This window comes from Barbatula barbatula, assembly GCF_947034865.1.
Source record: "Barbatula barbatula genome assembly, chromosome: 15".
Taxonomy (NCBI): Eukaryota; Metazoa; Chordata; class Actinopteri; order Cypriniformes; family Nemacheilidae; genus Barbatula; species Barbatula barbatula.
Window position 1 is genome coordinate 22,093,210 of NC_136778.1, and position 15,850 is coordinate 22,109,059.

At 37.2% G+C, this 15,850-nt stretch overlaps 1 protein-coding gene across 2 annotated transcripts in view; it reads left to right on the plus strand.

Moving 5' to 3' along the window:
- Positions 1-1,392: 1,392 nt before the first annotated feature.
- The window catches only part of myo6a (myosin VIa), a 30,803-nt gene continuing 16,345 nt past the window's right edge, over positions 1,393-15,850 (plus strand). The window contains exons 1-7 of one of the 2 annotated variants that reach the window (XM_079474721.1): positions 1,393-1,543; positions 10,302-10,425; positions 12,895-12,964; positions 13,038-13,111; positions 13,615-13,744; positions 14,160-14,265; positions 14,405-14,460. In XM_079474721.1, coding sequence (XP_079330847.1) covers positions 10,309-10,425; positions 12,895-12,964; positions 13,038-13,111; positions 13,615-13,744; positions 14,160-14,265; positions 14,405-14,460 — 553 coding nt within the window. In that variant the 5' untranslated portion in view covers positions 1,393-1,543; positions 10,302-10,308. The remainder of the gene's footprint in view (positions 1,544-10,301; positions 10,426-12,894; positions 12,965-13,037; positions 13,112-13,614; positions 13,745-14,159; positions 14,266-14,404; positions 14,461-15,850) is intronic. The other variant, XM_079474722.1, reaches the window with a different exon arrangement.

Consider the following 15,850-nt stretch of genomic DNA (forward strand, 5'->3'; position numbering starts at 1 on the left):
CACGGTTCCTTTTCTGAGGAATCACACCTTGCATGCATCCTAATTAACAGAACACTAGAGTGCGCTGTGCTCATTTTATTACCCCTATTGTCATTATTCATTATTAGTATATAATGCCATTATTAATTATTAGTATCTATTGCCATTATTAATTATTAGTATATATTGGCATTATTAATTATTAGTATCTATTGCCATTATTAATTATTAGTATCTATTGTCATTATTAGTATATATTGCTATTATTAATTATTAGTATCTATTGTCATTGGTATATATTGCCATTATTAATTATTAGTATCTATTGTCATTATTGGTATATATTGCCATTATTAATTATTAGTATATATTGCCATTATTAATTATTAGTATCTATTGCCATTATTAATTATTAGTACATATTGTCATTATTAATTATTAGTATCTATTGTCATTATTAGTATATATTGCCATTATTAATTATTAGTATATATTGCCATTATTAATTATTAGTATCTATTGTCATTATTAGTATATATTGCCATTATTAATTATTAGTATATATTGCCTTTATTAATTATTAGTATCTATTGCCATTATTAATTATTAGTACATATTGTCATTATTAATTATTAGTATCTTTTGTCATTATTAGTATATATTGCCATTATTAATTATTAGTATATATTGACATTATTAATTATTAGTATCTATTGCCATTATTAATTATTAGTACATATTGTCATTATTCAACAAACGATGCATTCAAGATACACTATCAACAATAATATAAGTGTCAGCTTATCCTGAAGTCCGGCATGAGGACGCATGTGACTTTTTTAATTACTATTATTTATAATCGTTAGAACGCTCAACGTGACGTATTAAATAATTCGAACATATATGTGCCAATTAATAAACCCATTTAAACAAAGTAAAACTGAAACCATCAATACATGCAAATAACCGTAAAAAAACAGAGAAAGACGGAAAAGGAAGAAAATAATGATAAACTTTTGTTCACCTCATTTGTTATGATTAATCATTTTAAGAGGACGCATGTGTGATATGGGGTGAAGTCCGCCCCGTGACGACACCAAAGAAGGCCACATGGAGCGCTATGGTCTGTTTCTGCCATACGCCATATTGGAGCAGGCCAGACTGCCGTAGAATCTGTGTTGTTTCTGATTTGAAAGCACAAATATGTTTACATTTCACCGCTTTACACGCGTGAGTTTTCCGTAAGTCAAGAAAATCTAAATTCAACTACGCAAGTGGAAACGTCACTCTTTCGTGCCTTTCATTCGTGACAACCGCTGCTTTCCCGTAATGTGCAGTCTTGCCCGATCCAATATGGCGGCGCTCCATCTGCGAATGCGCGCCTGTGGATCTTTCCATGGTGACGTCACAACAGAGCGTGGTGGACTTCATCCCAGGAGTCGAAGGCTGATCGACATCCGGGACACCGGGACCGGGAGTCAGTTCGTGTGAATGCCCACACATACGGTACACACGCACGCACGCACATCAGCGACCGACTGTACGGGCGGAGAGCGCGACGCAGGTGAGTTTCATCTGCACGTCACCTGTACGTGTTTTCACGTTTGCGCTCCGGTCATCCGAACACGGACTCGTTGTTCTCTTCGCGAGGGAAAGCTGTGCAGCTCGTTTCCAGCATCAGTGTGTTTCTTTGACCGTAAAGTGTGTTTGTGCGAGTGACGCGCGTGGGCACGTATCGCTGTCATCAGCTGATGCGCGAGAGCTTTGCACGTCAAGCTATTGAATCGCATCTTTTCTCGTCTGTTCTTTTATGATGCTTAAGATGAAACTCGTCACTGGGCCTTTGCACGAGAAATGCATTTAACTTCATGTGTTTGGCGCTCGCTCGGACCTCATTTACCTTGCAAATATCGGTGTGCTTGTGTGGAAGGCATTCAAATGTCAAACTTTTACTTCCAGACTTCTCTTTATGGTCAGAGATGGTCAGATGCTCGTTTAGTTGGTTGTCGCAGCCATAAGCTGTAAAAGTTCCCATAGAGCAAAGTGCGTTTAACTTACACGCGCACGCGCACGCTCGTCCGGGTCAAACACCTGCCGGAGTCTCAAACATCACTTGACCACAGGTGAAAGCAGCAGATATATTCTTCTGATCTCTGTCTGTCCATTATGAGAGAAATATGAGAAGACCACAGCCGAGCATTGTGTGTGTCAGTGAAACCACAATGACACACCTAAACAGGTGGGGCTGTGACTCAACCCTGATGCCTTTAAATATACAATTCTATAAGTTTGAGTTATAATGAGCGTTTGGACATATTGACGTTCGGCTAACATTCACATTTGAAAAGTATTTAAATGCATCACGTGTTTAAATGTGTTGTGATGTCATAAAGATTATCTACAGAGGTCTTCTTTGTCTAAATTTGTCCAAACATGTTCTTTGTTCCGCGTGTATTCCAGATGAAGATGAGGAAACGGTCAGCACACTTCTACGGCTGCCTTTCAATAATAGGACGGTATTGATTTGACGCCGCCGGGTTGCAATAATGCGTCTAAATAAAGTGAACACCTCGTATAATGGCTTTAAATATGCTGACACGTTTCTTAGACTCAACAGGGTCAGAGGGAAAGAATGGACTGTGACTTGTTTCTATGGTAATGGTTATGCAAAATGTACGTGTTTATCTTTTCCTATCTATATAAAGATAAATGATATTGCGTTCGCTGTTAGAAGCATTGTTTTTCCTTATTCCTCTAAATGATTTAAAGGGATACTCCACACAAAAAGGAGAATCCTGTCATGAATTCCTCAACCATAAGTTGTTCAAGCCCTGTATACAACACAAGGAGAAATATTTCTACAACTGAGATTTCTGGCGCCCATTGACTTCCACTGCAGAAGAAACTAGTTAAAGGTGCCACAGAACTGAGTTCTTTAAAATATCTCATTTTGTGATGAACTGAATAGAAAAACTATATTTCAATGACAATGATGCCTCAGAAATCTCAGTTGCTATCATTTTAGCAAATATCTTTCCTTGTGTTCAACAGAACGTATACATTTATACAGAGGTTGAGGAATTCATGACAGAATTGTTAGTTTTGAGTGAACTATGCCTTCAATGTCTCTCTCCTGTTGTTATTCTCTGTGTGTTTGGGTTATCATCATGAACTAAAGCTTTTACAACTGTTTTGACATCAAACGAATTGTAGGCATAAATATTATTTGTAAAACTTACACTAAGCAGAAATGCTGCCTTTGCAATAAACCCATTTAAGTTCGAGCAGAGACACTCAAATGAATAATTGGAAACAAAAACGCAACTAAACTGAAATACAAAGGAATTAAACCTAAACAGCACCGCTAAAACTAAAAATAGAACTACAAAAGCACGCAAATAATGTTATTCTCGGTCACACGCTGGGCTGAAAACAGAACCATACTTCAAAAACTAGAATTATATTTGATAGTATTCAAGTGTATTTTAAGGGATTGCACCTGTTCTTCTATTAAGTCTCTTTTAGTTGAACGTCAGGCTTATACCGGTTCTAACTTAAGCCACAATTACATAACTCTGCATGACAAAAGATTGGACGATTTAGTTCATTCTATTGTTATTGACGCGTAACAAAAAGCAAACTAAACGATCTGTGCGGTGGCGCATTAGGTCGTTCACACCCTCATGAGAATGGGCGGAGCTTATGGTCTTCAGGACACATGATAGAGCGGTCAGAAATGTCGGAGACCGCCGTCTGCCGTTTGGATCACCTCCGAGAAAGCAGAAGCACTAAATCATCAGCCCCTTCATGAAATGCTCCCTGTTGTCGAGAGTTTAATAAACAAGGCCTCTTAGACGTCCAGTTCTTCATGCCGTTGGCTGTAATTGTTCGGCTCTGACAGCATTCAAATGTTTTCACCCGGGTGGATGAAAGTCATGGCAACTCTCCGCCGCTTGCTGAATCGCTGGTGTCGCTCGCAGTGGTTTGAGATATTCATGACACATCAACTTTACTGAAGCTTCATGGTTCAAACCACATGATGTTCCACTGGATAATCATTCAAACCGCAGCTCATTCAGGAAACAGCTCAGAGTTTTACACCGTTATATCTTCACTGATTTCATCTTTACGCATTCTTCACCTCCTTACAAAGTGCATGTACAAGCTGCCACAAATGTAGTAAAGTTAGTAGTAAGTTTGGTGGTCATCCGTGCGTCACGTGCATGTGTTATAATGTAGAAACGTCTGGCACTGATTAACTTTATACTGCACACCGCCGAGGTCTTTCGCATCAGTCGGAGAGTTTCACCTGTGAATGTGGTCAATATTTAAGCCGAACGCTCTTCTGCTCATATTGATCTAATATGAAAGCGAATGTAATGTTTCATGAATATGTGTCATACGGTGAACTGAACTCCACCTGTTGAGGTGTTGTTATAAAACAGCTAACTGCACCTACACTAGATATACCGGCCCTCTGACTCACCCCATCACGATCACTGTCTCTGCTTCTCTTTCAACATTTCTCTTTTACCTTTACAATAAACACTAATGCTATTTGCGACTCTCCTGTGGCATGTGTTATGTAAATATAGACACAGATAGCCAAGGATCATCATTCTAAGCCTGTGTTTATGGGTGTGTATTCACAGTTTCGAATAGGGGTGTGATGATAAATTGATATGGCGTCCTTCTCCGTGCAATACGAGAATCGATACGCTGCACCAAATATTGATATTTTAGTTAATTTAGCAAAACAAAACAAAAAAAAGTTTTGTGGACTTGAATAAAGGGACAAATGTTGCACTTAACATTTTCATGGGCATTGTTATAGAATTGCCGAACAATATACCGATTATCGTAGTATCATTGCATCATGATATTATTGGTGAATCGTATCGTGAGGTACCCTGTGATCCCACCCCTAGTCTTGAAGGAGACGGTGGGTGAATGGGTATTATGAAGTATTAATAATATAATATGATTCTATAATAATAGGGATGTAAGGATTCACCGTGAGCCGGTTGAAAATGGATTATAATGTGTGACGATTCAAGCCGGTTGAGATGTTAATTGAATTGCTATAAACGTTTTGAACTGTGTTTACTGCAAACTTGGAAAACGTGGATATGCTGATATAAGTGTAAAAGAAACGCACAGACAGTCTTAGTTTGTTTATATTAAAGAGACTTTTGTATTGTTCATTATTTTATTAGATTTGGAATTTGTTTTAAGAATACAGTTTTGTTATTTGACATGAAATGTATTTTTATTTGACAAAGAATTGTGCAGCATTTGAGAAATAATAGAAGGGCAGTTGTTGTCTCGACTCATTTCGTAAAAATAAACCGTGAATAAATCGTACCGTGAGATCAGTATCGTGCATCGTGAGATGAGCGAATCATCGTTACATCCCTATATAATGATGATTAAACGCTTAAACTCATTATGTCAAATGCGTTGTAGCAATGATGTTTATTCGTTTTTGGATCATGATCATGTAACATAATCTTACTGTAAAGACCATCGCACATTGAGTCGGAAATCTCCACGACCTCTACGAAGTTGGAAGTTGTGTCAATCACATTCACACACTGCTTCTGATATTTCCGTCCGTCATAAACAAATTCAGACTGGGTTTGATGTTTAGAAGCGTTTTGAGACGCCGTACAAACAAGCACCAAATACTAAAAAACCCATACGAAGATTTTTGACTGTATGTGCAAAGACCTTAAATATCCAAACTTTTCTAAGTAAGACGTTATGGAGTGCTGTCAAAACAATACGTTTCATTTCACATGTGAAATGTCTCACGTGTCAAAGCTCGTGTTTGTTGAATGTGTATTTTGTCACATTAAACTAAACTTGTACTGTGCCTGTAACTTAATCGATATTGCCATGTCGTATGACATATTGCTCCCTGAATTCTTTGTAAGTCGCTTTGGATAAAAGCGTCTGCTAAATGACTAAATGTAAATGTTAATCGCCATCGTTAGGCCTCTGGGAAAATCTAGTGTCAAATAAGAGACACACAAAGAGAGAGAGAGAGAGAGAGCAGCAGCTCCTTTTATTCTTGATTCTCCTCTCTCACTCTTTTTGATGAGAGAGAGTGAGAAACAGAGATGGGGTGAGAGAGAGAGAGAGAGAGAAGCCGGTCCAGTATGAGGCGAGATGTGAACAGCAGAAAGTTTTGTGTTGAGTTCGAGTTATTCGACTGCAGGCCCACGTCTCTCTCCCACCCGCACAGATCTGAGCTCACTGTCACAGCACACTAGATCACGAAAGGACTTTCTATTGACGGAACAAAAAAGCTTGTGATAAAGTCGAGCGAGCGAACACAAACATGAAGGTAATCTTCATTTACTGCATCTGACATGATTCCGATCCGTACTCCAATCATTCAAATGTATTGATGGTGGGATTGAGGCATCGGATGAAGATCAGACAGATGTGGGTGCGATTGGCTCTGCGAGGAAAGTCACGTCATGGATTGATGTTCATTGTGAAGTGAAGTGAGCCAAACTGTAGTTTACATAGAGTATAGTAGTCTGTTTCAGACAAGATGGTGTTCGGTCATGTTTAATGATGAATCAATGTTCTAATGTTCAACTCGTCATTTATTCACCTTCACATCGATCTAAACCTGCATCAAATCATTTGTTCTGCTAAATGAACAGGAAGATTTAGGAAGAATGTCAGTAGTTGTAAATGTGGGATGAGATGTCCCTTTAACACAATATATTTCATCTAAAACACTTCAAGTGCTTTATGTTCAGTTTGACGTGTGACTGCATGAAATATTTGTGTGTGAAATGTGTTTATAACGGGAAATGATGATACAGCAACACTTAAGGAATGATGGGCTGTTTGCACACGCTCAATAAACTTTACAATGGTGACAATAAGTTACTCGGAGAACTTTGACCTTTTTGCCTTTTTCTGGGCTTCAGAAGGAAACTTTTGAGGTGAATTCACTTCAGTCATTGACATGTAAGAGAGAGAGAGAGCGATGTGTTATCTCTGATGCTGTGTGAAGGTTTTTCTAATGTTGTGCTGTCGTTATGTTATGAACTCTGTTGTGGAAACACATGAAGAGCATGGAGGTGTGAAATGTGGATTCTCAATATAAAATCGAACCGTTCGGTACGACCTCAGCGGTTCAATACGCGTAAGGGAATTGCAGTTTTCCGGTTTTGCGTTTAAATGATTTCCGTGAGCTTAAAGACCGGGTAAAGAGAGATTTTTTTTTTAAACACTTCGCAAATGTTAGAAATGTATTGCTGAAGCACGTTACAAAGATTCAGAAGTATATAAAACTGAATTGTGGAGTTAAACCGTTTAACAGTTTTTCACCAATTCTGTGTTCAGGATTTTCTGGGCGGGCCTAAACGGTTACTCGATGACGAAATGGCCCCGCCCCTATAGCGGTATTTGACAGTTGAGAAACGGTGTCATGACAACGGCCGCTTTTCCGCGAGTGGGTGTGGTTTCAGTGGCGACAGCCGACACGCCCCCATTGTTTGAGAGCAGAGAGTCCTGCCCATCTTTCCAAGATTTTGATATCTTATTTTATTTACTTGGATGTTTTATCTCCATCCAAATTTGTCTGGGTGGTTAATAACACACTTTTCTGTTGCGTGACAAACTCCGAACGCATATTTGAATGTCACTTTACTCGGACTTTGAACTGGCTCTGTCCGTGTTTGCCTGTATGTCTGTGCGCTGTGATAGATAAACGCAGAATGAGAAGCAATGTGCTGTTGAGTATAATCCTGTCGAACAGACACTAAAGTGATAATGTCAGAATTTGACGCAGAAAGAGCGTCTTCGGCACCAAGTCTGTTTAATGAAAGTCATGCCTTTCAGACAGCTATTTACGTCATGGCGAGAGCGCCTCCAGGTCTCCAGGCAGCTACTTAGCATTGCATTTCTTTCAATTTATTGCAATGGCAGTGGTGCACCTTGTAAATATATATTATCTTTGGCCTTTTCCATTGAGCGCTAGTGTTTGAAGTGTTGCGCGCACCGTTCGCTTAAAGCCCAATTTATACTTCTGTGTCAGACCTACGGCGTAGGCTAACTTGCGCGACTTGCAGCTCGTTTGAGAAGCATTAGCAAAGCGTCACTTTTGTTGCAGCTTGATATGTTAAATTCAGAAGATGAAATCATTTACTTGGATAATTCATTCCAACATGCGCCAAGTAATTCATGACGGAATTTAAATTTTTTGGTGGAGGAACCTTTAACTTAGGTCTTCTGAAGCTAATCGATCGGTTTGTTTAAGAGAAATATCCACATTGACTGCGCTATTAACGTTGATGTCTAGCTTCCGTCATCTCACGCATACGACATCTTTTACAGGCAGATTTTGTGGTGCCGCAGTGATTCTCTTATCTCAGTGATCTTCTCGTGTTAAGTTTCAACATAAGGTTGGTTAATGGTATACAACATCGAGTCCATACAGACCGACCTCTTTAAAAGATTTTACGGGCCTATTTCCTCGATCAGCACATGGCTGTGTGCCAACTGAATGAGCGCTCCCGCTTGATGTGACAACTGTAACTAAACTTGATCAGTTTGTCATAGGAACTCGAGCTGGGCTTAAATATTTTCCTAAAGTAAACAAATAATACACATTTTGGAATGAATATAACTTTTAACTGCATGTTCTTGGAGTGCCATTGATTTCCTTTCAACTGCATTAGCTTGCCGACTGAGTGCAATATACATTGATATTATATTAGTTAGATTTTATGTGAAGAAACACATCTGCCAGTACCTTTCAACTGTTTTAACAGATTATCAGATTACTTTATATTTTTCTTGTTAAAAACTAGAATAGAAAAAAGATTCTCATTACCGATACATTTCATTCTGATTACCGATACATTTCATTCTCATTACCGATACATTTCATTCTCATTACCGATACAGTTTTCCACATTATTTTTTTTTTACATGTATAATTTTATATTGAAATATACTTCATTAATGTCTTGTTGTGTATGATTAACAAAAACTTGCTTGGTCATCGCTTTTTTTGCAAAACATGCTATTGGATTAAATTCGTGTTAAACTGAAGTTTTGAAATATGTCATGCTTTGTTTTTAATGAATGAAAAATGTGTTGTTGCAGGTGTTTTAAAAAAATCATGTCTGACATCTTGAAGCCAAGGTTTGGTGAGACTTTCGATTCGTGGCTTGTTGCCTTCCGTACATCTCTGTACTGTACAGCATTTCTCTGCTGGGATTCTGGATAAAGTCCTTTTCAGTTTTGACATTTCGATGTGAATGTGACGTTTCTGCTCTAGTGTGAAGACATGTGACGTGGCTAATAGATCTTGTCAGACAGGTCACACCTAACACATATATTTGAGCCCAACCTTAAATCTGAAATGGAGAAGAAATGTAATGATTTTATGTTTTTGTGTTGTCTAATACAAGACATCACTTCATCTACTCAGACATTTAGTATTGCAATATTTATAAGAATATTTAATAAATAAAATGACATTGTCATTTGTTTAATATGGTCATGTATGGACAGTAATTAAAAAAAATATTTTTATACATTTTTGTAAGTTTTACATACAGCTTTGTCCGTTTACACCGTTTCTGCAAAATGACTAAAATCATCGTCATACGCATGCGAGTCAAGTAGTTGGCGTCGAGTTTGTCATTCCAAACCTGTACGAGGAAAAGAAGATAGTTTGGTTATCAACGTTTTTCAAACTAACGATGAACCTTCATTGTATGAACCCAAACCACTGAGACATTTCTCAAAATATCTTCTTTAGTGTTGTGAACTACAGGGAGCGATGCGATGACGTTATAAAGCATGTAAAAGTGTTTCAGCATTAGCTTTGTTCTGGTTGTTAACTCAAAGGTCCATTGAACACACATACTTCATTGTCTCGCTCATGTTCTGGACTGTTGTCATGCTCAAAGATTCTGAGAGTCTGAGGTTTGGGGGTCTCTGTGTGTTCTCTTCCTTCAGATCTGTCGACTGATCAATCCTCTCAAAACACAGCTGACAGCTCACTGACTCTCAGAAATAGACCCTGCTTCTTATTTGATGTGTTTGGGCCACATTCTACTGCTCAGCATCCAGCTACATTAAAACAACCGTCTGACACCAAACTAAATATAAAAATATTGTACAGATGTGTTTTATTAAGCTGCTCAGTCTGTGTATAATGTCCTTACAACCTCACTTTTCTTTCTTTCTTTCTTTCTTTCTTTCTGTCTTTTCACTTCCCTCCTCGTTCTTGTTGAATCTGTGTCATTCTTTATAAATGATCATTGATTTGTTTGATTCCTCAGCAGTGAAATGGATGATGGGAAGCCGGTGTGGGCGCCCCACCCTACAGATGGGTTTCAGCTGGGCAGGATTACAGACATCAGTTCTGACAGTCTGACCATTGAACCTCTCAACCAGAGAGGAAAGGTAAGAAACACACAAATGTTTTCTGTGGCAAAGCGACAATATGCAAGTTAGTTAAAAATAAACTGTTCAAGGTTAAGGACAAAAACAACGTCAGTCTTTAGACTTATTTAACACATAAATATGGTTTGACTATAGTAACTGTAGTTTTTGTTTGTTTCATAAAACCATATTAACCACTGACTTACTATGGTAAAATGGTTACTACAGTTTTCCATACAGTACACTGTTCTCCCTTGACCTTTTTCCATGATACTTCATATCCTTTAGTCCATTTAATTTCAGTATATTTTATTTATTTCATTCCCTCCAACTCCTTGTATTTATTTAGTTACATTTTTTATTTAAATTATATTTTTAGTTTGAATAGTTTTTACCTCACATTTTAGGTCGATCTTGCATATTATTATTCTTGTAGAGTTTGTCACGTTTCAAGTTACTTGTACAACTGTGTTTGTGACCAATCAAAATCTTGAATCTTTTAGGATAAAGCTGGAAAATGTTTATTAAATCATCATTTCTGAATATTGCGATCATTTCTGTTGAATTTCAATCAAATCAAACCTCAGGATTGACGTGAAGTCTTTCACAGCAATGAGAAAGACTGACAGCATGACAAGACACGTGAAAACTGTCATAACATCAAGATTAGTATTAGAGGTCTGAAAAAACACACAACATCTTTTCTGTTATTTTCACCTTTTCCTCCGGTTTGCATTTCATACAAATAAATGCAAATAGAAACAAGATTTTGATCAGAAATTTGGGAGAAATATTGTTTGTAGTTCACAAACCGAAATGATCATTTCTTCCCCAGACACGCACATAGAAATAGTACAAACGGTGTAAATGTAAAGCAGGCTGTGACACGTGCAGTCGGATATCAGAGGATTTTAAACTAACAGTTATATGTGCTTTTGTATTTTATGAGGCTAAAATCTGTATTTCTTGATATCAAAGCAAACATGTCATTTATCATTCGACTTCACGTTCTTCTTGAAAAGATTTGAGCGGTGTACATTCAGGATGAAATGTTGTGTTTTCAGATGTGCTGCAGAAACATCATCTTCATCATATGAAGTCTGACGCTCTGTGGGGTTTTACAAACATTACAGGATGTAGAACCACGTGTGTGTGATTGACCGGACAGAGTGTTGTGTAGTATTACATCTAACCCATGTGATGAGTGTGCGCTGTGATGTCGCCAGGCTGTGATGGCACAATGGGCTGTTTGTTCACACACGCTACCACTGTGTGTGTGTGTGTGTGTGTGTGTGTGTGTGTACACTACTGTCTCATATCAGCATTGAAAGATAAAGATGTTTTTAAACCTTGATTTAGAAAAACTTTTATTAACCACCTGCTATTGAAGAATGCAGCGTACACCGTTACACAATGAGATTGAAAACATTTTGCATGAGTTACATGATTCCAGACAACTGTAACTTAACAAGCTGGCCAACGCATCATTAAAACCACCTGGCAATGCCATAGCAACCAGCTAAAACATCTTTAATGGAATTGTTCACTTTAAACATACATTTTAATAATAATTTACTCACCCCTAGTCGATAATAAATTCAGTTTTTTGATGAAAACATTCTAGGATTATTCTCCATAGTATAGTGGACTTCAATGGACCCCAAAAATTACAGTTTTAGTGCAGCTTTAAACGATACCAGACGACGAATAAGGGTCTTATCTACTAGGTGTTTATATAACAAGTTAAACTATCCATGTACTGTGTTTTAGCTTTTTTGTGTTTTTAATTTCCCCTGTAAAGCTGCTTTGGAACAATACACATTGTGAAAAGCACTATATAAATAAAATTGAATTGAATTGAATCTAGTGAAACACTCAGCCATTTAAAATAAAAATAAATGTATATGCTTTATAAACACAAATGCTCGCCTTACTCTGTTTTGCAAAGCTTGAACTTGGAGGAGAAGATGAGATGGAATTTTTTCGCCCTGCACCACCAACCGCGTGACCTTTTCAACGTAATTTCGTATGACGTGAAGACGTGAGCGCGCTTTGCAGAACAGAGCAAGGCGAGCATTTGTGTTTATAAATCATATACATTTACATTTTTTCGCTAGATAAGATTCATCGTCTGGCATCGTTTAAAGCCCTTTGAAGCTGCACTGAAGCAGTCATTTTGACCTTCAACCGTTTGGAGTCCATTGAAGTCCACTATATGGAGACTAATCCTGAATGTTTTCTTTTCGGCAAAAGAACAAAATACATAAACATCTCGGATGACAACAGGGGTGAGTAAATTATCATGAAAATGTATGTTGAAAGTGAACAATTCCTTTAAGACTTTGTAGCAACGCCCTAGCAACCAGTCAGAGAGCTGCATGTACTGTGCATGAACGATGTTTGGAAATCAGTCACATGTGAGAATGAACTCATTAACACGTGTTTCCTGTGCTGTATGTTTAACATGGGGATGTTTGATGTGATTTCCAGGTGTTTCAAGCTCCTGTCAGTCAAGTGTTTCCCGCTGAGGATGATGTCAACAAACATGTAGAGGATAACTGTGAGTATCAGTGTGAAATAAATAAACTGCTCAAACACGCGTCAGGTGTAATGATGTGCTGTCTGTGTCACAGGCTCATTGATGTATTTAAATGAAGCCACGCTTCTGAATAACGTCCGTGTGCGCTACAGTAAAGATCGGATATATGTAAGTATATATATTTTGCTCACATTTGTTCTGAATGTCAATGTTACATCACCTTAACATGGCCCTAAAACCCACCCACAACACCCTAGCAACCAGAGTTATTTTATTATTATTTGTATTATTAATATTTATGTTAGTTTTAGTTTCATTTGGTTATGTGCTTTTATGTATTTGCTTTTTAATATTTCCATTTAAGTTGAATTTATTTTATTTCATTTGTTTTAGATTAAACTTCAGTTTATTAATATAATAACATTATTATAGAATCATATTGTATAATATATACATTTATTATATACACACATAAATCATATCTATAATAATATATTCATAAAATACTTTGTGTTAGCTATTGATGATAACTCAACAAGAACACCTTAGCAACCACCATCCAGACTACCCAAGTAACACCTTAGCAACAGCACAGAACCTTTGTTCTCTGGTATAAATAAAATGCATTCATTGTTCACTTTTCTAAAGCGTATGGTTATTTTGTGTTCCAGACATTTGTTGCTAACATCCTGATCGCTGTCAATCCATATTATGAGATTCCTAAACTGTATTCTCAAGAGACTATTAAACAGTACCGGGGCCGGTCACTGGGCACTCTTCCACCTCACGTCTATGCAATTGGTAAGCGTCATCTCAATGGGTATATGCGTTCATAACAATATTTATACACTCGGACTGTACAAACCCACATGTAAATTTATGTTCATTTATACTGCTGAGCACATTTTCCTAAATGGAGATATTTGCATACACCCGTTCACAAATCTCTCTACATATACTGATCAAAGGATTCAGCACGACTACTGTCCATTTCTAACTAAATGTTCACTCACTTTATTACACTCATTATAAACGTAATTTTCAACACTGAGTTAAGCACCACTTCTGTTAAATGATCACCAACGGCCATTACAATAAACACGCATCTATAAAAATAACCATGTAATGTAAATATTCATGCATGAATGTTTATCACACACATTACTGTACAGTAGACGTGTAGATTGTGATGTGATTGTGTACGTTGTGTGTCCAGCGGATAAAGCCTATCGTGACATGAAAGTGTTGAAGATGAGTCAGTCCATCGTCGTGTCTGGAGAATCAGGAGCAGGAAAAACTGAAAATACAAAGTTTGTTCTCAGGTATACACATTTATATACTGCGTCTATGAAAGAAGTATCTATGTCGAGATTTCATCATGATGGTATTCTTTTATTATAAAATGATTAAGAATGAAATATATATTTTATTATTAAACCGTGGTCATTATTTTCGCTCTAGGTATTTAACAACATCTTATGGTACAGGTCAAGACATCGATGAGAGGATAGTTGAAGGTTTGTTTCAATGGCTCAACTGTTTTTAAGTTCACAATTATAGAAATCCTGTAATTATAGTTTGTAGAAATGAAAGAATTCTAGAAATGCATTTTGTAATGTTAACAGTAGTTAATGCATCAGAACACATGAACTAACCAGGAGCAATGTTTTTATAGCATTAAGTACATTTTTGTGTGAATTTATAAATATACATGCTTGTAAATGTTTCCATACAAGTTTGATGCTCGGATTGTGCATGTCAAAATGACATGAACCAATTAATGATTGTAAATTATAAGAGATCCACCGATATATCGGTCAATAATCGGTATCGGTCGATAAAATAAATTTTTCATACTATAGGGCCAGGCTATCTGTTGATAGTTTAAAAACAGCCGATGATCAGGGCTGAACAAGCAGATTGCACATTTAAAGAGCAGCTGAATAATAGGTCGTGTGCACATGATGCCAGGGCACTGCACGAATCGCCGATGGAGGGCAGAAAGTGATTTTTTTTACCATAGGAATTCACAATAACAAACTCCAAAACAACGACCACGAAAAAGCAAACTTCTATTAAACCTTAACTGTAATAAACACTAGCTAGTGTTAAAAGAACAAGCACTTATTCCAGGAACTAGAATAGTCTCAAGTTAAGCTTGTTACTCATTAAAGTTCATTATAAAGAAAACGCATAACGTGGCTCAAGGCAGCGACAAACTGAGAACATAAAACTTCTGTTATCATGTTTATGTTTGATATCAGTGATAAACTAAAGTATTTATTTTGGTTGTTGCTTTGGTACGTTAAGCTTTTTCCTTCTAATGATCTTCTTGGGGGATGAAACGCTTAACGCAAGATTTTTCATTTTCTCTATTTAATAAGGGCTCGTTCTTTTAACAGAAGGTAGTATTTATTTCAAGTAAGGTTTGACAGAAAATTTGGGTTTACCTGGTCATTGTTCGAGGCGTTAAACATAAATGCTTTGAGTCACAGTGAATTCCTATAGAGGAAAATCACTTAATGCCCTTCAGCCGCGCCACGTGACTGCACACGACCTATTATTAGAACTATTCATAGCACAATTTGAATTTTATATCCTGTTCAGTGCTACTTTCTGGCATGTTTGCTACTTTCCATACGTGTTTTCCGCATCGCAGAAATCATAGGGCCTTAACAAACCTGATATGAATTGGGCGATATTGGATTAATTTAACCCCATCGGCATATCTGCAATAGCATGAATAATGCAGATGTGATTAAATGAATCCAATATCGGCCGATTAATATCAGCGGTCGACGCATCTCTAATTAATAACATTCAGAAAGTTAAGAAATATGCATTGAATCTTCAGAATTATATATCAGTAATGGTCGTCCATCGGTATCGGTGGAGAAATTCTGTATC